Source organism: Hemiscyllium ocellatum, chromosome 10, assembly GCF_020745735.1.
Source record: "Hemiscyllium ocellatum isolate sHemOce1 chromosome 10, sHemOce1.pat.X.cur, whole genome shotgun sequence".
In the NCBI taxonomy this organism is placed as follows: domain Eukaryota; kingdom Metazoa; phylum Chordata; class Chondrichthyes; order Orectolobiformes; family Hemiscylliidae; genus Hemiscyllium; species Hemiscyllium ocellatum.
The window spans coordinates 23,078,140-23,099,081 of record NC_083410.1 but is presented as its reverse complement, the minus strand read 5'-3'; the positions used below and the strand labels follow the sequence as shown (position 1 = coordinate 23,099,081).

General features: G+C 39.7%; 2 protein-coding genes across 2 annotated transcripts in view; both read left to right on the top strand.

The window, feature by feature from the left end:
- Nucleotides 1-14,134, top strand: part of LOC132819689 (alpha-actinin-2-like) — a 109,153-nt gene extending 95,019 nt beyond the window's left edge. The window contains exons 18-21 of the mRNA XM_060831347.1: nucleotides 2,075-2,221; nucleotides 4,979-5,044; nucleotides 6,090-6,248; nucleotides 13,099-14,134. Coding sequence (XP_060687330.1) covers nucleotides 2,075-2,221; nucleotides 4,979-5,044; nucleotides 6,090-6,248; nucleotides 13,099-13,257 — 531 coding nt within the window. The 3' untranslated portion in view covers nucleotides 13,258-14,134. The remainder of the gene's footprint in view (nucleotides 1-2,074; nucleotides 2,222-4,978; nucleotides 5,045-6,089; nucleotides 6,249-13,098) is intronic.
- Nucleotides 14,135-19,834: 5,700 nt separating this feature from the next.
- The window catches only part of mtr (5-methyltetrahydrofolate-homocysteine methyltransferase), a 74,451-nt gene continuing 73,343 nt past the window's right edge, over nucleotides 19,835-20,942 (top strand). The window contains exon 1 of the mRNA XM_060830847.1: nucleotides 19,835-19,932. Within this exon, the coding sequence (XP_060686830.1) occupies nucleotides 19,896-19,932 (37 nt within the window). The 5' untranslated portion in view covers nucleotides 19,835-19,895. The remainder of the gene's footprint in view (nucleotides 19,933-20,942) is intronic.

The following is a 20,942-nucleotide window of genomic DNA, read 5'->3' as shown; positions in this document are numbered from 1 at the left end:
AAACTTGAAAGAGTTCAGAAAAGATTTACAAGGATATTGCCAGGAGGATTGGTGCTATAGGGAGAGGCTGAATAGGCTGGGGCTGTTTTCCCTGGTGCATCAGAGACTGAGGAGTGACCTTATAGAAGTTTATAAAATCATGAGGGGCATGGATAGGAGAAATAGACAAGGTCTTTTCCCTGTAGTGGGGTTGTCCAGAGCTAGACAGCATAGGTTTAGAGTGAGAGGGGAAAAATTCAAAAGGGATCTAAGGGGCAATTTTTTCACCGAGGGTGGTGAATGTATGGAATGACCTGCCAGAGGAGGCTGGTACAATTACAACGTTTGCAAGGCATCTGGATGGGTAAATGAATAGTAAGGGTTTAGAGGGATATGGGCCAACTGCTGGCAAATGGGACTAGATTAGTTTGGAATATCTGGTTGGCATGGACAAGTTGGATCAAAGGGTCTGTTTCTATGCTGTACATCTGACTCTAGATAATTCCCTAAGGCATGATGGGATCTAACCCAGTGTACTGAAGGAGGGGATTGTTGGGGCCTTGACACGGATCTTTGTATCTTGTTTAGCTACAGGTAAGGTCCCAGAAGACTAGAGAATAGTCAATTTTTTTAAAAGAAGGGCAACAAGGATTATCCAAGAAATTAAAGGCTAGTGAGCTTTACATCAGTGGTAGGGAAATTATTAGAGAAGATTCTGAGGGACAGGATTTATTCTCATTTGGACTTATTAGGGACGGTCATCATGAGGCAAGGGGAGGTCTTGTCTCATAAATTTGATTGATTTGAGTAGTTTGAATAAATAATAGTCTGATCCAGAAGATTAAGTCACATAAAATTGGTAAACTGGATACAAAATTGGCTGGTCATAGAAGATGGGAGCATTTTTTCCTGACTGAAGGTCTGTAACCAGTGGTGTTCACAAAGATCAGTGCTTAAAATGTAGGGGGCCTGAATAGTAAGTTTGTACACAACATGAAAATTGGAGGAGTTGTGGATAGTGAGAAAGATTGTTAAAGGACACAGGGGAATATAAATCATTTACAATTGGACTGAGAAACAGCAAATAGAGTTTACGCCAGATAAGTGTGAGGTAATGCATTTTGGGAGGTCAATTGCAGAGGAAAGTATACAGTAAATGGCGGGACCCTTAGGAACATTGATAAACAGAAGGATCCTGGGATGCGAATCCATTGGTCCTTGAAAGTGGCAACACAAGTGGGTAATTTTGCAAAGAATACGTATGGTATTTTTGCCTTCATCGGTTAGGGGATTTAGTATAAAAGTTGGCAAGTTGTGTTGCAGCTGTATAAAGTTTTCATTGGGCCACATTTAGAGAATTGCATGCAGTTCTGGTCACCACAGTATAGGATGCCAAATTTTTGGAGTAGGTGAGAAAGTAGTGTACCCACTACTTTTTTCCTAGCTTTAAGTTTATTAGCTATAAGTAGAGGTTGGAGAAATTTAGTTGACTTTCACGAGAGCCTTGAAGGCTGAATGGAAACCTGATGGAAGGATATAAAATTGAGAGGCATGGATACTAGGAGCAGAGATTTAAGGTGAGATGGGAAGGTTTAAAGATGTGAGAGGTAAATTTTCTTACATGGTGTGAGTAGGTAGCTAGATCATGCTGCCAGGGCATGTGGTGGAAGCTGATAGCAATGTTCAAGAGGAATTTAGACAGATACATAAACAGACAGGAAACAGATGGAAAAGGACCATGTCTAGACAGAAGGGGTTAATTTAGAATGGCACTGTGGTCAATGCAGACATGTTGGGTCAAAGGGCCTGTTTCTGTGCTGTACAGTTCTGTTTTATCTAACTTAATCTTTACATTTACATGATTCACAGATGTGAACACGTTCTTTGTTGTAAAAAAAAATGACTATTTAAGTGAACTTTGTGGAACATGGCACAAAATGTAATCTCAACATTTAAAAGTCCAGAACTGTGTACCCTTGAAACCTGAAAAAGTTACAAGGGTGCACGGTTTGAGTCTTGTATTCAGTGAGATGTAAATATATCCATGTGTATTACTGTAGAACCTTTTAAACTTGTTTCGTTTTTTTTTTGGTAGCATATCCGTGTTGGCTGGGAGATGCTTCTTACTACAATTGCCAGATCCATGAATGAAATTGAGACCCAGATTTTAACTAGAGATGCTAAAGGAATCACCCAACAACAGATGAATGAATTCAGATCTTCATTCAGCCATTTTGATAGGGTACAGTGTTCCTTTTATCAAGAGTGGTTTTATAAAAATATGTTCAACATCTTTTCAAAGTAAATATTGATTTTATGATGACACATCTGTCACTTTTGCATCCCATGAAATAATATTTCATCCAGGGTACCTTGCTGCTCCATCACAGAAGTAATGATAGACAAACAGGAGAACCAAGTGCAAATTCACCTCGCATTGTAACCTAATTGATGATTCTGATATTTTCAGACAGACAGTGCACCTAATTAGCCGTCAGAGTGCTGAGCCACCGTTTACAGATTCTCAATTACTCAACTTAATCATTTTAAAATTGTGTACATTTCTATAATGACTACTCCGTAAAAGAGAATTAGCGAACTCTGCTGTAGAACCTAATTTGTGTTATTACTTTTAAAATGACCATTAGAAAAATCAAGTTATAGTATTCAGGTTGATGCGTTAGCCTCCAGTTGCTTTTAAGAGTCATGGATACAGTGCGACTTAATTCAGATCAAGTGTCAAAATCATTCCTTTACTATTCATATGTTATCTGTGATTACTCGGTCATCCCTAGCTTTGAAATGGTATGAAATTTGCTGTAAATGCACATAGCTAAAGCACCTTATACCTTAAGATAAATGACTTGAAATTCGTGTAGGAGTTTATTCTGATTTTATTTCTAAATTAAACAGCATTCCTACTAATGGCATGGTGCTTTCTCCATTGAAATGGCATTAATGTATTAACATTCTTTTGTTGAAGATATGCTAAATTTATGTTGCTTACTTATTTTTCTCCGCTTTCTTTTAAATCTACTTCTGAGAAAGCATGGTCTATATATAGTAAAAATTAAATACAAATGAGACTATGCAGGGAAGCAGCAGGAAAATGGAATTAAAAAGTTGCTAATTGCAAGAGCCAGCAGAGGGGTACTTGACTGAATAGCCTCTTTCAATGCCTTAAAGTTCCAAAATGCCTCTAAATTCCCTAAATAAGGAGAGAGTCCATTGCACTGGCTCAATTGCAACTGATCCCTCCCACCGGCACCCAGGCCAGAATTTCCATTCTAATCAAGAGGTCTGGGCAGGTATTTGCATGTTAAGTGCCCAACCTGGATTCATAGGTAACATTAAATCAAAGCTGCTCAACAAAATTTTTTTAAAAATTAGCTTTTTAGTCATTAGTTCCAAAAGAAGCCTTTGTGCTTCCAGAGGGGGTAATTGATCCCCTCCTACATTAATTACCTGATGATGATGATAATGAAGGTTTCAACCCTTTCAAATTACTTCAGAGACTTGCACCAGATTTCAACTGGTAAAAGTGATATTAAACCTACAAGGAGAGATTACACAAACTGGAATTGAATTCTCTAATATTTAGAAAAAAGGGGGCAATTTGATGGAAATTTTCAAAATAACATGGGGTATTGAGAATAGATAGAAATCATTTGTCAATTGGGGAATCTTGGGAGACATAATCTCATGGCTCTATTCCAAAGACTAAATTAGAAAACACTTCAAAGCGTAGAACTAGTTTGGAATTCTCTTCCAAAAATCGCAAGTTGATGGTAGGCCACTTGTTAATTTTAAATCTGAGATTGATCATTTTTGTTGACCATAAATATTAAGGGATATGGAATAAAAATGGGTCCATATGGAGTTAAACCATTATTGAGCATTTCATCATGATAATGAATGGCAGAACATGCTCAAGGGGCTGATGCTATGTTCATGGCAGCTCTTTCAAGTATTCATAATTTCTTGAGTGATTTGTGATCATTGGAATATTGGAACTTAAAAGCCAGTATAAACTGGCTAGAATTCTGGGAAATTCCTGTCCAGAAATCCAGTTTCTCACCCTTGCCAATCCTGGGATTTTTGAGGCCTGTGAATCCAGAATTTATTTATTTATTTTAAACCTAAGGAACATAGAAAGTATCTACATGCAGTCAGGTTTAATTAAAATGATTTTTAATTAGCAGTGACACTGGTATAATAACTGTTGCACTTTATGCTTTATTATATAAAATACAGCACATTTTAATCCAGATGATTTATGTTTACTTAAAATAAACTACATTTGCACTAGGTAGGACATAACGACTACTCTACATCCAATTAATAGGTATTTCAAAAACATGTTTTGATATGCTTGATATAGATGATGGTTAATAAGTATTGAGTTCTCATTAACACTAAGTGAATGATTTGAAGTTTTAATCACGTTTGCTATTGTGTATATTGTAATTAACAAAATGCATTGTGCAGATTGTGTATGTTTATTGCATGCTGCAACTAACTTCTGTGCGATGTTAGGATGATTCTGGCATACTGCAACCAAAGGATTTCAAAGCCTGCCTCATCAGCCTTGGACATGTTGGAAATGATAAACAGGTACTAACTGGACTGTGCTGTGTTTATTTTCTGCATATAAGTAAAACTGTGCTAAACTTCTCTATTTTCTTTTCCCTTTTCAAATTTACAATGTGGTCATGTGTCTTTTTTTTGGTCTGTCAATTTTTGTTTCCTCCTTTTGTTTCATGTTTGATCTATGGTCTTCTCCCTATTTGTCCGATTTTACTGTGTTAGTCCTTCCCCCTCCATTTACAACAACAATGCTGTTTCTGCTTGCATTCCACCTGTCTACTTGGAACTACTGAATCTTTGCGACTTTAAACAATCCTTTTGACTATGGTTACGGGTTCTGTGGGCCATCTACTGATATGCTTCCTGGAATCCCACAATTTTTCATCTATTCCTATGCTGATCTGCTCAATAGAAGAAGAATGGGGCGATGGAGCCAGATGATCTCAGAGCTTGCCTCATCTCCATGGGCTTTGATTTGGTATGATAGATGCATGTTTAATAAATATGAGATTACTATTCATCTTGAATAATACTCTGTACTAGTACATTTAATACTGTGCCTTAGCCCATGATTGCAGTAAACCAACTATTGATTGCCATAGGACAATATCATACAGAAGAAGACTGTTATCTGTTTGTAAATGTGTTGCTGGTCAAAGCACAGCAGGTTAGGCAGCATCTCAGGAATAGAGAATTCGACGTTTCGAGCATAAGCCCTTCATCAGGAACGTCGAATTCTCTATTCCTGAGATGCTGCCTAACCTGCTGTGCTTTGACCAGCAACACATTTGCAGCTGTGATCTCCAGCATCTGCAGACCTCATTTTTTACTTACTGTTATCTGTTTGTATCAAGTTTAAAAATCTCACAGCACCAGATTATAGTCCAACAGGTTGAATTGCTCTGAAAGCTAGTGTGCTTCCAATTAAACCTGTTGGACTATAACCTGGTGTTGTGATTTTTAACTTTGTACACCCAAATCCAACACCGGTATTTCTAAATTGTTCTGTTTGTGTTAGCTCTCTGAAGAAAAACTATAAGCCCAGCACACTCTTATTGAAGACTCCAATTCAATCACCCTTTCAGGTGATGTATTCCAGATGATAAATAGTTCTTCTACACCCGTGCCCCCAGACCTCGGCTTTTCCTACAAGTATTTCAAAATTGTTTACAAAACCTTCTAGTAATAGAGTTTCCTCTTATCAGCTCTGCTAAACTCTAAATGCTCACGTTTTATGTAATAATAGCAGTCACTATCTCTGTGGAATTCTCATGTGATTACTACTGCAGGTTATCATTGCAATGTGCGGTTTATCTAAAATATCATTGATGATCTGAACAGTTTTCATTCCTTTGAACATTGATAAAATAATGCATCTGAAATTGCTCCCACACTGGAGCATTGCTACACTTTAGTGAGAGATTATCCAAGAAAAAATATCAAGGCTTTGTTACATTTCCTTATAGTATTCAATCTTTGATTTTCTGATTTAATCTTTCACATTTGCACATTTCCTTCTAAAGGGTGAAGCTGAGTTTGCTCGGATCATGAATTTAGTTGATCCAAACAATACTGGCCTGGTGTCGTTCCAGTCTTTCATCTCCTTCATGACCCGAGAGACCGCTGAAACAGATACAGCGGACCAAGTTGTGGCTTCCTTTAGGATACTGGCTGGAGATAAAGTAAGTTTTGAGTTGTTTTTTGAATTTAATTTTAAAATGGTATAATGGAATATTTCCTTATCTGTACTTCAACCTGAGGCCTTATTCATGTGTGCTGCCTAACAGGCTAGTATAATGAATAGCTAATTCTTACAGCGAGCTAGCTATTATGTTTTATAAGGGAATGGTTTCTGATACAATTGTTGGAGACATGACAAATTTAAAAGCTTTCAGAAAGTGTCTAACAAGAAGAAATTTAGAAGAATCTTAAAAACTCTAAATTTCTATCCCAATGTTATAACTAAACGGTGAAACGTTTCAGAGAATACCTCTGGGACACCCGGACCAACCAACCCAACCACCCCGTGGCTCAACACTTCAACTCCCACTTCACCAAGGACATGCAGGTCCTTGGACTCCTCCATCGCCAGACTATAGCAACACGACAGCTGGAGGAAGAGCACCTCACCTTCCGCCTAGCAACCCTCCAACCACAAGGAATGAACTCAGATTTCTCTAGTTTTCTCATTTCCCCTCCCCCCACCTTGTCTCAGTCCCAACCCTCGAACTCAGCACCACCTTCCTAACCTGCAATCATCTTCTTGACCTCTTTTTCCCCCCCCCCCCCCCCCCCCACTCTGGCCTATCGCCATCACATTATCACCCTCCCCTTGACCTCCTTCCACCTATTGCATTTCCAACGCCCCTCCACCAAGTCCCCCCTCCCTACCTTTTATCTTCGCCTGCTTGGCATACTTTCCTCAGTCCTGAAGAAGGGCTTATGCCCGAAACATCGATTCTCCTGCTCCTTGGATGCTGCCTGACCTGCTGCGCTTTTCCAGCAACACATTTTCCGCATAGAAATTTAAACACCAATTTCACCAAGATGTATAGCACCACACAGAAGTTTTAAAAGTTATGCAAGGGGCCTCGTATTGGGTTTTGGAAGGCTGGAAAGCATCCATTTTGCATATGAAGAAATAGGCAACTTCCATCTTATTTTGATGTTCTTATGTGGAATGTGGGCATCACTGGTTGGCCAGCATTTATTGCCCATCCCAGTTACCCTTGAGATGGTAGTGGTGAGCTGCCGCCTTGAACTTCTGCAATCCAGGTGCTGTCAGTTGACCCACAGTACTATAGGGAGGAAGTTCCAGGATTTTCACCCAGCTACATTGCTTCCAAGTCAGTATAGTGAATGGCTTGGAGGGGAACGTGCAAATACTGGTGTGCCCATGTGTCTGCTGCCCTTGTCCTTCTTGATGGAAGTGGCTATGAGTTTGCAAGGTGCTGTCTAAGGATCTTTAGTGAATTTCTGCAGTGTATCTTATAGATTGTATATATTGCCACTGAGTGTTGGTGGTAGAGGGACTGATGCTTGTGGTTCCAGTCAAGCAGGCTGCTTTGTTCTGGATAGTGTCAAGCTGCTTGAATGTTAATGGAGCTGCACCCATCCAGGCAAGTGGGGAGTGCCTCCATCACACTCCTGACTGTGTCTTGAACATGATGGACAGGATTTGGAAAGTTGGGAGATGAGTTTCTCACCACCATATTCCTAGCCTCTGACCAATTCTTGTTCTACTGTTTGTGGTGAGTCCAGCTGAGTTTTCTCGACAATGGCAACACACAGGATGTTGATAGTGGGGGATTCAGTGATGGTAACACCATCAAATGTCAAAGGGTGGTGATTAGATTGCCTCATTATTGAAGATGATCATTGCCTGGCATTTGCAAGCTATGAGTGTTACTTTCCAATTGTCAGTCCAACCCCAGATCTTAGCATTTGAACATGACTGCTTCAATATGTGAGAAGTCATGAATGGTGCCTAACATTGCGCAATTATTGGCGAACACCCCTACTACTTAGCTTGTGGAAGGAAGATCATTGATGTCTGGAGCTCCTCCAGATATGTCCTGGAGCTGAGATGACACCATGTTCTTCCTATGTGCTAGCAGAGAGTTTGCCCTGATGCCCATTAATTCTAGTTTTGCTGGTCGAATGCAGCCTTGATGTCAAGAATTGTCACACTCACCTCACCTGTGGAATTCAGCTTTTTGTCCATGTTTGAAGCAAGAATGTAGAGAGGTCAGGAGCTGAGTGGCCCTGGCCTCAGTGAGCAGATTATTGCTAAGTGGTTGTTGCAGGGTAGTACTGTTGATGACAGTTCCTTGGATGTAGAAGATGGGAAAACACTCAGAAAACAAAGCTACCATTTTGATCATGACTAGAAACACAACTTAAAGCTTGAAATATATAATGCAATAAAGTTTGCTAGTTGACTGAATTTAAAGCTTCATCAGTAGAATCACATAGAGTATTGATGTAGTACAGAACGTAAGTGTATAGATTAGTTTTATATTACGGAAGCATTCAGGTTTTTCATCCATCAAAATTTTTAAACAGCATTAATTTGATGCAAAAATACAAGCTTGAAGACAGAAGATTACAAAGTGCTACAGATTGAAACAGTTTAAAGAAATGAGAATAAATAAATACATTAAGAAATGAAAGGAGAAATAATATTTCAAAAAAGTTTCATTGTTGCATATGGGCCAGGAAGGGCACAATACTGAACATCTTGGAGAAGCTGATTCCTGATGGACATAATTGCTTGAAAATAAACAGCAAGTTTGAAGCCAAACAATTAATTCACAATTCAGTGTGTACTGTAACGTACTAGACTTGTTATAAATTAATAAAATTTCATGAAAGGCACATTGTTAGTGAAGTTCCAACAGGTTTAGAATTACTTCAATCTGAAAACAAAGAAAAATACTGAAAGGCTAAGATGCAGCAGAAGAGTTCGGCATCAGGGGAATCCCAAGATGAACGTATTAAGTGATCTCTATAGTGGGAAACTATAACTACAGAATTTGAAATCAAAATTCATAAGAGACAGAATTGTTGGAATATTTTAGATTTCTTTAAGTCCAAGGAAGATTTCAACTTTGAATAAAGCCATAAATCATGCTGGAAGTACGAATGAGACAAACAGATTCTGAGAGGAGATAGTCAGTCCTACCTCAGGAGAACAATACAATCTATTCATTTCATAAGGCATGCACAGTCTAAAGAGGCACATGACAAGCCACAACAGAGATTAAAACAATCAGCAGACACTAAGAGGCAATGTTTTCAAGATGAAACAGTGAAACAATGAAATCTCATATGGCCCACACATTACAACAGAATACAATATCTGTAAAACTGCAGGCACCTTCCAGAAGATGTGCAGAAGGAGGATACCATACGAGAGCAATAAAAGCTGAATACATACTCATACAAAGAGGTTAAGGCAGTTAGAACAAAGAATGTTACAGCACAGTACAAGCCCTTTGGCCCTCGATGTTGCGGCGACCTGTGGAACCAATGTGAACACTATTCCATTTTCATCCATATGTTTATCCAATGACCATTTAAATGTCCATAAAGTTGGCAGGTCTGCCACTGTTGCAGGCAGTGTGTTCCACACCCCTACTCAGAGTAAAGAAATTACCTCTGACATCTATCCTGTATCTATCACCTCTTGATTTAAAGCTATGTCCCCTCATGCTAGCCATCACCATTCGAGGAAAAATGCTCTCACTGTCTGCCCTATCTAACCCTCTGATTAACTTTATATGTCTCAATTAAGTTGCCTCTCCACCTTCTTCTCTCTAATGAACACAGCCTCAAGTCCCTTGGCTTTTCCTCATAACACATTCCCTCCATACCAGACAACATCTTAGGAAATTGCCTCTGAACCCTTTCCAAAGCTTCCACATCCTTCCTATAATGCGGTGACCAAAACTGTACGCTATACTCCAAGTGCGGCTGCACAAGAGTTTTGTACAACTGCAGCATGACCTCCGAAATGCAATCCCTCTACGAATAAAAGCTAACACATTGCATGCCTTCTTTACAGCCCTATCAGCATGGGTGGCAACTTTCAGGGATCTATGTACATGGACAGAGAGATCTCTATGATCATCTACACTAGCAAGAATCTTACCATTAGCCCAGTACTGTGTTCCTCTTATCTCTGGTTTGTTGCCCGTGTCACATGCTAGTGAAGCGAGGAATATGGAGAGAGAAGTTGAATACGTGGCTACAGGGATGGTGCAGGAGGGAGGGTTTTGGATTCCTGGATAATTGAGGCTCTTTCTGTGGTAACTGGGACCTTCACTTCACCTATACTTCACCTGAGACTTCAGGTGTACAGGATGGTCTTCACTTGAACCAGAAGGGTACCAATATCCTGAGGGGAAAATTTGCTAATGTCTTCAGGTGGGTTTAAACTAATTCAACAGTGGGATGGGAATCAAAATTGTAGTTAGTGTATATGGGAGGATGGTCAGAACTAAGATTTCAACATTGCAAAAAGGCATCGGCAGACAAGAAGTTGGTTTGAAGTGTGTCTACTTCAACACCAAGAGCATGGGTTGATACTTGGAATTTCGATGGTGTGGCCATTTCAGAGACATGGGTAGAACAGGGACATGAATGGTTATTGCAGGTTCTGAAGTTTAGATGTTTCAGTAAGAACAGAGAAAATGGTAAAAGCAGGGGTGGTGTGGCACTGTCAGTCAAGGACAGTATTACGATTTGAGGACTCCTCTGCTGAGGTAGTTTGGGCTTAAAATCGAAACAGGAAAGGAGAGGTTACTCCTTTGAGAGTTTTCTACGGGCCTCCAAATAGTTCCAGAGATGTAGAGGATAGGATAGCAAAGATAATCCTTGATAGGACTGAGAGTGACAGAGTAGTTGTTATGGGGGTCTTTTAACTTTCCAAATATTGACTGGGAATACTATAGTTCAAGTGCATTGGATCGGTCAGTTTTTGTCCAAGGTGTGCAGGAGGGTTTCCTGACACAGGCGAAGAAGGGGCGAGACCACATTGGATCTGGTGCTGAGTAATGAATCCAGGTAGGTGTGCACTTTGGTGATAGTGACCACAATTCAGTTACATTTACTTTTGTGATGGAAAGGGATAGGTATATACTACAGGGCAATAGTTACAGCTTGGCTGGGGGTGGGGGGGGGGGGGCGGCAAGGCAATTACAATGCAATTAGGCAAGATTTAGGATGCGTAGGATGGGGAAAGAAACTGCAGGGGATGGGCACAATTGAAATGTGGAGTTTATTCAAGAAGCAGCTACTGCAGGTTCTTGATAAGTATGTACCAGTCAGGCAGGAAGAAGTTGTCAAGCTTGGGAGCTGCGGTTTACTAAGGAAGTTGAATCTCTCTTCAAAAGAAAGAAGGTGGCTTATGTTAGGATGAGATGCGATGGCTCAGTCAGGACACTTGAGAGTTAAGGCTAGCCAATTAAGAACTAAAGAGAGAGCTAAGAAGGACCAGGAGGGGACTTGAGAAGTAATTGACAGATAGGATCAAGGAAAACCCGAAGGCTTTCTATAGCTATATCAGGAATAAAAGAATGACTCAGGTAAGAATAGGGTAAAAAGTGAGGTCTGCAGATGCTGGAGATCAGAGCTGAAAATGTGTTGCTGGTTAAAGCACAGCAGGTTAGGCAGCATCCAAGGAACAGGAAATTCGATGTTTCGGGCCAGAGCCTGAATGAAGGGCTCTGGTCCGAAACGTCGAATTTCCTGTTCCTTGGATGCTGCCTAACCTGCTGTGCTTTAACCAGCAACACATTTTCAGCTCAGGTAAGAATAGGGCCAATCAAGTGCAGTAGTGGGAAGTTGTACGTGGAGTCAGGAGATAGTGAAAGTGCTAAATGAATACTTTTCATCAGTATTCACTAGAAAAAAAGACAATGTGGTTGAGGAGAATACGGAGATGCAGACTACTAGACTAGATGGGATTGAGGTGCATAAGGAGGTGGTGTTAGCAATTCTGGAGAGTGTAAAAATAGATAAGACCCTAGGCTGGTGGGGATTTATCCTCAGATTCTCTGGGATGCCAGGGAGGAGATTGCCGAGCAGTTGGCTTTGATCTTTATGTCGTCATTGTCCACAGGAATAGTGCCAGAAGACTAGAGGATAGTAAATGTTGGTCCCTCTCCCTGGTAAGCTTTAAGAATGAGCTGCAAGTTTTGGTTCATTAATATGTAAATCCCAGAACTACTTTTAAGTCACGTTCTCGAGATTAATGAACCGAAACCTGCAATCCATTCTAAAATATGAAAGACTTAACAGCAATCTAGGTTTGTTCAATGTATCGTTTCAGTTGCATGACACTAATCTTCTATAAATTCTGTGTCTTATGGTCCTGCTCCACAGCTACCTAATAAAGGAGCAGCACTTCAAAAGCTAGTGCTTCCAAATAAACGTGTTGGACTCTAACCCGATGTTGTGTGACTTTTAACTTTGTACATCCCAGTCTAACACTGGCTGCTCTGCATCTTGTGATGTAATAAGATTTCTTATTAAGATTCACTAGTCTGACCTCCATCACTGACCGTTAGAAAGCCTTTAGACTTGGAATAAAGAAAGAGAATATTGGAAGATCCACCACCCAATGCCTAATAATACAGATCATATAATTCAAACCTTAAGTCCCTGGAATGTGGTACTTAGCTTTAAACAAAAGCAATTAAGATACATCTTTACAACTTCACAGATTTACTAAGAAGGGTACAAGCACTGTCCTTTTTGGTCGATATCAGTAAAATTACTTCTTGAAGAAAACATCACCTTCGAGGTTTTGATCAAATATTGTTCTGTGGTGGGGAGGGGTTGAGATGAAGTATATTGGCTTTCTGTTCATTCTGATAAACTAATTCACAGCAACACTGACAAAGGACATGGAAGCGTTGCCTTCCTTATGAATGCTGAGGGGAATATGAGAGATGTCTATGCCTAAAATGTTTTAAAAGTATTAATACTTTGAACATTAGCAAAATCACATTTTTCTTTTTAATACAGCCTTACGTTCTAGCTGAAGAATTGCGCCGAGAGCTGCCTTCCGATCAGGCTGAATACTGCATTGCCAGCATGCCACCATACAGGGGGCCCAATGCTGTCCCAGGAGCTCTGGATTATGTCTCATTTTCAACTGCTCTCTATGGTGAAAGTGACCTGTGAAAAATGGTGCAGACTCAATTCACTCTTTCCAAAGCCTGGATATTTTAGAGATTAAAAGTGTAGAACAATAAATAATAGCCTTGAATGCAATGTTAGATGCGGATCTTTAAAAATGATGCAGAGCTGTGTGTGGCACCAGGAAAAGATGATGTAAGTACCATCTCCTTGTATGAATTACATTTTAATACAGAAATTTTTAAAAAATCCATCAGGAATTGGTACTGAAAATATGTCACTGCAAAATCTGATAAATAACCCATTTTGTTTTATAATCTGCACAATTACTATTGCTTGGTTGAACATTGACTTTGTACGCAAGTTACTGACAGGATCTTTTGTGAGCAGTTTGTAGATCCTATTACAGTATTTGTAAGGAAAAGCTCAAGCATTCCTGAGTTACCAAAGAAAATGCCACAGGAATATGCAGAATCAAAAGATACCATTGTGGGCCAATTCAAAATATAAAAAGAAACATACAGCTCTTTAGATCTCTGGCCACCATACCAGGTTTCTCTACCTGGTTTGTATTTGAAATGCAAATCACCTGCATGAGATCATGTAAAGTCTACTCACCACCATGTGTGTAAAGTAATTAAATTTAAACTGTCAGAGCTTAAGTCCTTACTCCTTTTAGTCATGTTTAGTAATCATTAATAAAATTACCACTTTCAACTTACTGATAACTTTTTAAGCTTCTGAATACGTCTAATATAAATTGATAAATTGTCATTGGAGTGGTCTTTGTCATGTAACAGTACAAAAAGGAAGATAAAAGCAATTCAACAAACACAGGCTTGATACATTTTCCTTTATGAAGCTATTGTAAAATATAACAATTGACATTTTTACCACTGCTGATGTTTGAAATATTATTAAAATGTGTACTTGCTAAACTGACTTTTCTCTTATTTCATAAGAACATATACTGCTGTGTACCCACAATATATACAATAGCTGATGGTTTGCTGCAACCCAGACCATTAGAGTTAATTACTCAAAGCTATAATAAAGTGACAAAAAATAGCTTTATTAACACCAAGATTTATTAATGGTAATGTTAAGTGTTGAGTTTGTATGAATTCTGACCTGATTTGTGAATGACGTACCTTGTCAGCTGAAATGAAAAGCCAGGAATTTCCTGAGCTGCTCCTGCCACTTCATAGAGAAACCCACTGACACAAGTGAATTGGGTTTTTTCCAAGCTTCCCATGATATGCAGTGTAGTGTAAAGCTTTTGTTCAGTAAGTTATGCCTTTTCACAACAGTGCTAGGAGAGAACAGAAAAAAGCATGAGACAACAGGAGACACTGGCACTGTGGTAACATTAGCTTGAGCTTCTGATTTAGTAATATTATGGAGACGTTCAAATCCCACCATGACAGCTGTAAGAATTTAAATTCAGTTAATTGGAATTGAAAGCTAGTTTCAGTACAGTGTGTCTCCAATTTGCAAATATTGGACCTGTGAACACAATCTGAGAAAGGGGTTTAATTTAAAGACCTGACATACAAATCTTTCCTGTACTTACGAATGGTTCCTTTATATTGTCATGCATTGTGTTTTGACTGGTGGACAAATGGACTCTAGAAAAGAACCTATTTGCAACCTCAGGACTACCTGTTATGGTAATGATGAAACTATCATAGATTGTAAAAACCTATCTTGTTCACCAATGTCATTTTGAAAAGGAAATTGCTATCCTTTCCTGGTTTAACTTCACTCATGGCAAGGTGGTTGACTCTTAACTGCCTGCTGAAATGGTCTAGCAGGCCACTCTCATCAGAGGTAAGTAGAGATGAACAACAAATCCTTTTGCAGCAATGCCCATATCTCATGAAAGGATATATGAAGATGAGCAGCAACCAGATGTCATTTACCTATGATCAAACTATTGTAAGCCTATGTTACATCAGGCTGTTCTTCAAGTTCAAGGCTTGCTTCTACTCCATTTTGATGGGTTCTGAGATGACTGACTTAAGGCAAGTGGTGATTAAGTTTGGGTAGATAAGATGTTTTGCAGGCTTCTGTGCTGTCTCTGACACCCCGACATCACCACTGTTTGTACCTCACGAAGTCTCTTGACATGTTGTATGTCTTTCCAACATTCTTCATTTTGGTCAGTTGTAAACCAGATATTGAACTGATGGACTTCTTTGGGGATATTTTGAGATCATTTATCTATGTAGTTAGTTTTGAAACAGCATAAACTTCCTGGTTAAAATAAATTGGTCCTGATCTTACTCTAATTATTACAGAGGCTATCAAAGATTATGACAAGATAAAACTGAGTTTTCTTGTTTGCACTAGTGCAGTTAAATATAGAAATCAAATGGTTTTTGACAGCGATATGCTGCTGCTCAATACAGGAGTGCTAACACTGTCCTCAGCAACAGGGAGTCTGTTTAATCATTACATTGACAAACGTTAGTATCTGTACGTGATAACCCATAATAAAAATGGCTGAAAATGTGCAAAATTGGACATTCCAGAGTAAGTGAGATTTCAACTGAATAATAAGTGATAGTCAGGAGGTCCGACAGCACCTGTGAGAAGAAAGCAGAGTTAATATTGCAAGTCTGGTGACTCTTCTTCAGCATTGTCGGATGAACTAGAGAATTAAGGGAAACTGGGGCATGGCAGGACAGCTGAGACAATGTGAGGCAGTGTTGATGCAGTGACACAGGTCGAGGACCTGTATATGGTAGGTATGGATTTCAGGATGTGGGAAGAACAGCTGTCTGAGGAACTTTGTACATTACGGAGATGTGTGATTCTAGGTAGATTTGAAACATGAAGGATGAAATTTCAGTCAGAATTCGAATGGGGTGAGTCTGGGCAGGAAGCAATGAGGTGTAGCTGCCTAAGCAAATTTTGACAAAGACTTTGTGAAATATTAAGAAAGAAAATGAAAGAATTGATGATGAACAAGAAAAAGGTTAAAATGGAAATCCTGTCAGAGAGAGGAGCAGAATGTCTTCAAGATGGGCATACGTAGAAGAGATGGGGCAGTGAGTTTAGCACTCAAAACAAAAAAAAATACCTGTGGATACTGGAATCTGAAGCAAAATCTGAATTCAGTTCTGATGAAGAGTTACTGGGCTAGAAATGTTTACTCTGCTTTCTTTGTATAGGTGCTGCCAGATTTGCTAAGCTTCTCCAACATTTTTTGTTTTTGTTTCAGATTTTCAGTTCTTTGTTTTGTATTATTAGGTGGAAGTTATTGCTGAACAATCTCTCTGATCCTGGAAATTAGACATTAAAATGTGGATCTTTGTTCTGGAAGTGAACCTGACATGGGGATAAATTTAAGTCCTTGTCAGTGTGCCTAAGTCATTCCAACAATATTTCAAGTGTAAATGCCCTGATGGGGCATGAGGCAATCCGGGTGTCCAGTTAATGGGGCTCAGCATTTCTCACAGTGCTGATAGAACACGTAGCTTGTTAGAAAGCCAGGAGCTGGAACACAAGGAAACTGGCTATGCCCTATAACACTAGATGATGTAGCGCATCACAATCAAATCCTCTACAGTATCATATGAACTTTCTGATATGCAGCAATGAAGCTGAAAGCTGGGCACCGACTTGCACTAGTTATGGTTCATTAAAATGGAAAATTAAATGTTGCATCCTCCATTGGACAGTCCCTCTACCACATTCCTTTGTGAACCTTAACTGGAATTGAGCTAATCTCCTGTTAGCTGCTAGCAGCCCTTTGAAAATTTCAAATCCTCTGGCGCACCTGTCAGATCTTGAAACAAACTTGAGGTACAGAATTTTTAAATTGTGTCTACCCCCATCTCATCCCTTGGACTGTTTGAAATCCAACCTTGTGTTCCTTGGTGAGAATTCTTTGGGTATATAAATAAGTGGTGAAAAGTGGAATAGGACTGATTTAGGGACCAAAAAGGGATTTACAGTTGGAGCAAAGGTGAGGTAATAAATTAATAGTTTGTATCTGTCTTTGCCTGGAAGGTGGGTAGTACCCAGGCCATAGTGAGAGAGGAGGAAACTCTGTTAGAAGATTCTAAATTTTGAGGAAGGAAGATTAGTACTTAAAGTTGACAAGGTACCAGGACTGGATGTGAGGCATCTAAGAATATTGAAAGAAGTGAGGGTGAAAATTGCAGGAGCACTGGCCATAATTTTTCAGTCTATCTCAGACTCCGAGGAGGTGCCAGAAAACTGAAGAATTGCAAAGCTCTTGTTCAAAAAAAAGCTTATAAAGGTAAGTATCTGTGTCAGTAACTTGACCTCAGGCTTAATGACTCTTAGCAAAAACTCCTTGAGCTGCACACACTACTGCTACAGGCATGTTTCTACATATGATACTGGCATTCACAATTTCACATGTGTTGCAGCCACAACACATCCCATGTGTTGTCATTTATATTGCATTTTAGTTACTTTTACATGAATTACTTAAATTTTATTTTTTTTTTATTTAATGCACCAAACCTAGTTTGTGTGTGTGTGTGTGTGTGTGTATTAAGTTTGTATTGCCTATTTAACTAAATCTTCTGAACATACAAATTAGAATCAGAAGTAAGCCATTTGGCCCCCAGGTTACTCTGCCATTCAATAAAATCAAGGATGATCTGTCTGTGTTTTGAATTCCACACTTCCAAGCATTCCTGATAATTTTTGATTCTCTTGCCTAACAAATAAAATAATCACTGCTGCCTTAATATATTCAATGGTTCATCTGAGGTAGAATTCCAAAGTGTCTCAACTTGCTGGGAGAAAAATATTTGCCTCCACTCTGTCTTGAAAGAGTGACGAGGAGAAAGTGAGGACTGCAGATGCTGGAGATCAGAGCTGAAAATGTGTTGCTGGAAAAGCGCAGCAGGTCAGGCAGCATCCAAAGAGCAGGAGAATCGATGTTTTGAGCATAAGCCCTTCTTCAGGAATGAGGAATTGAAAGAGTGACCCCTGATTTCTGGACTCATCCACAAAAGAAAACATCATTTTCATATCCACCTTGTCAAGAATGTTTGGGATATTACAAACTTCAATCAAGTCCCTGCTCACTCTTGTAAATGCCACTGAAAACAGGTCAAGTCCTTCCCTCCTAACACAAACCACTCCAGGTATTAATTAAGTAATCCTCCTCTGAACCACCTCCAGGACATTTACACTCTTTCTTAAATAAGTAGACCAAAACTGCAAACCATATTTGAAATGAGGTATTAGCAATGCCCCATGTAACTGAAGCATAATATGGATACTTTCCCATCATGAGTGTGTCTAGGACCAGAGGGCATGGTCTCAGAATTAAAGGGCACCAATTTAGGAGGAATTTCTTCACTGGAGGGTTGAGTGTCATTGGAACTCCTTACCATAGAGAACTGTGGGGTGGGTGCCCTTGAGTATGTTTAAGGTTTAGGTCAAGAGATTATTTGTTGAGTTCAGGAATCAAGGGTTACAGGGAAGATGCAGGAAAGCAGATATGAAGAATGTCAAATCAGCTATGATCCTCTTGACTGACAGAGGGGCCTAATCCAATTCTTAAAATGCTCAATTTATTTTCTAATAAAGAACAGCATTCTATTGGCCTTCTTAATTACCTCCTGTACCTGATTGCTAACTCTTCACAACTACTTTAGAACATGATGGTCCCTCTACACCTCAGAATGCTTCAGTCATTTTATTTAGGTTATGCTCTGTTCTTCCCAGACAGGGATAATTTTTTCCACTTAGTCATGGGAAGCCAATAAACAGAGGATTTTATTACGATTTTATTAAGAACAGTATCAAAAATAATGATCATAGGAGATTTGATGGAAAGCCAGTTCAGCTGGAGAGTGGGTGATGGCTCTCGTGGTGAAGTGACAGTGTCTGTGCTACTAAGCCAGGCCTCTTGGTTTGAATCTCACCTGCACCAGAGGTGCATAATACCATTTCTGTGGAGGTTCATTTGAAAATATCTCTGGAACTCACTGCCTGAAAGGTTGGTAGAGACAGAAACTCAAGACATTTACGAAGTACTTAGGTAAGCAGTTGAAACACCATGGCATATAAGGGTGCAGACCATGTGCTGTAAGAAGGGATCATTGTAGATAGATACTTTGATGGTCAGCACAGACACGATGAGCAACCTCTTTCTGTGCTGTAACTAACTCCAATGACAGAATATCACACCATTTACTCAAAAGACCCGAGAGAAAGTAATTTACCAACCTACAAGTTTTAAACCCATTTAAACACGGAATTAACAAATAATAACATGATTGAGCACTACATTACATTCTAACCAGCGGGAATGGAAGGAAAAAGCTTATTTTTCATCATCAAACGTGTCACTGTCCACTGTCCCTCAGAAGATCCGCGCCGAGACATTAACGCTTGACATTGGAGATATTTAAAGTGTGGCGCCTGCGCGGTTGTGCATGACAACAGAAACGGGCAAGAGTTAGCGCCTGCGTATTAATGCATGTGGGCGGGAGGCCGAAGATGGGCAGCTGCGCAGTAGACGTGCGCAGTAAGAAGGTCTGTGACAGGGAGGCGGGACATTTTTCTGTGTCGAGGCTGACGAAAACGGAGGCAAGATTCCCGCGTTGCTGCTGATCGTGAGAGCTCGGGGTCTGAGCATTCGCCGGACCTGCTGGAAAGCCTCCAGATTCGTCGGAGCAGGGTACATCATGGCACCAGCTTTCGGCACGGGGTCGGTGGGCGCAGGTAAGCGGGACACGGTGAATGTCAAAGCCAGGTGCAGTAGGTGTACTCGGGGAGCAGCCAGGGCAGTCTCATCTCCCAGTGGGCCAGGTTCCCATCTGACAGACACTCACTGTACAGCAAGCAGTCGGCTCAGTGAGAGCGCGGTGAGGATGAAATTTGTGAATTGAAAGCCAACTCCACAGCACGTAGATAATCAGGACTGTCATTTCTGGTGCTGTGTGGAGAGCGTGCTGCACTGCCACATGTGCTGCCTGTAAGATGAAACGTTAAGCACAATACTGTACCTGTTTTCCGTTTCATCTGGTCTCTAAAGACCGCGATAATGTGCAGGAGTCGTGGTGCCCAATATTGGTCCCTCAGGCAAAATCACTTTTTGAAAAGGTAATGCAAATCTGATCATGCTTTTTATTGCGAGTTGTGTAATCTTTGCTGTCAGCAAAATGATTGAATGTAAAGTGAGTTCACATGGTTTGAGTTTATTGAAAATATGTAAAACGCAGTCATTGTCATTCCTGATGAAGGGCTTATGCCCGAAACGTCGAATTTCCTGTTCCTTGGATGCTGCCTGACCTGCTGTGCTTTAACTAGCAACACATTTTCAGCTGTGATCTCCAGCATCTGCAGACCTCATTTTTTACCCTTAATGTAATTACAGCACAGTTGACTCTAGACATATGGTACGTAAGTATAAAAGTGCATATTTATCTTAATATTCATATGAAACTTCTTTTGCCACCACTTTTGATATAAGGAAAGTGCTGCAATTTTGTTTTAGTTGAAAAATTGTTAAAGCAAAACTGGATGATGTTTAATACTACAGAAAAAGTTATTAGAAGGTCAAAATTAACTTGGGTAACTGTAAGCTTATAATGCTATTGGTTTAAAACTCAAATACCCCTATATATTAACTTTGGTAAAGTGTCTTTAAACTTGATATGGAGATTATTAATGCTGGGGAATATTCATACTCGTACAAAATATTTATGTTCCTGCACAACTTTGACTGCATT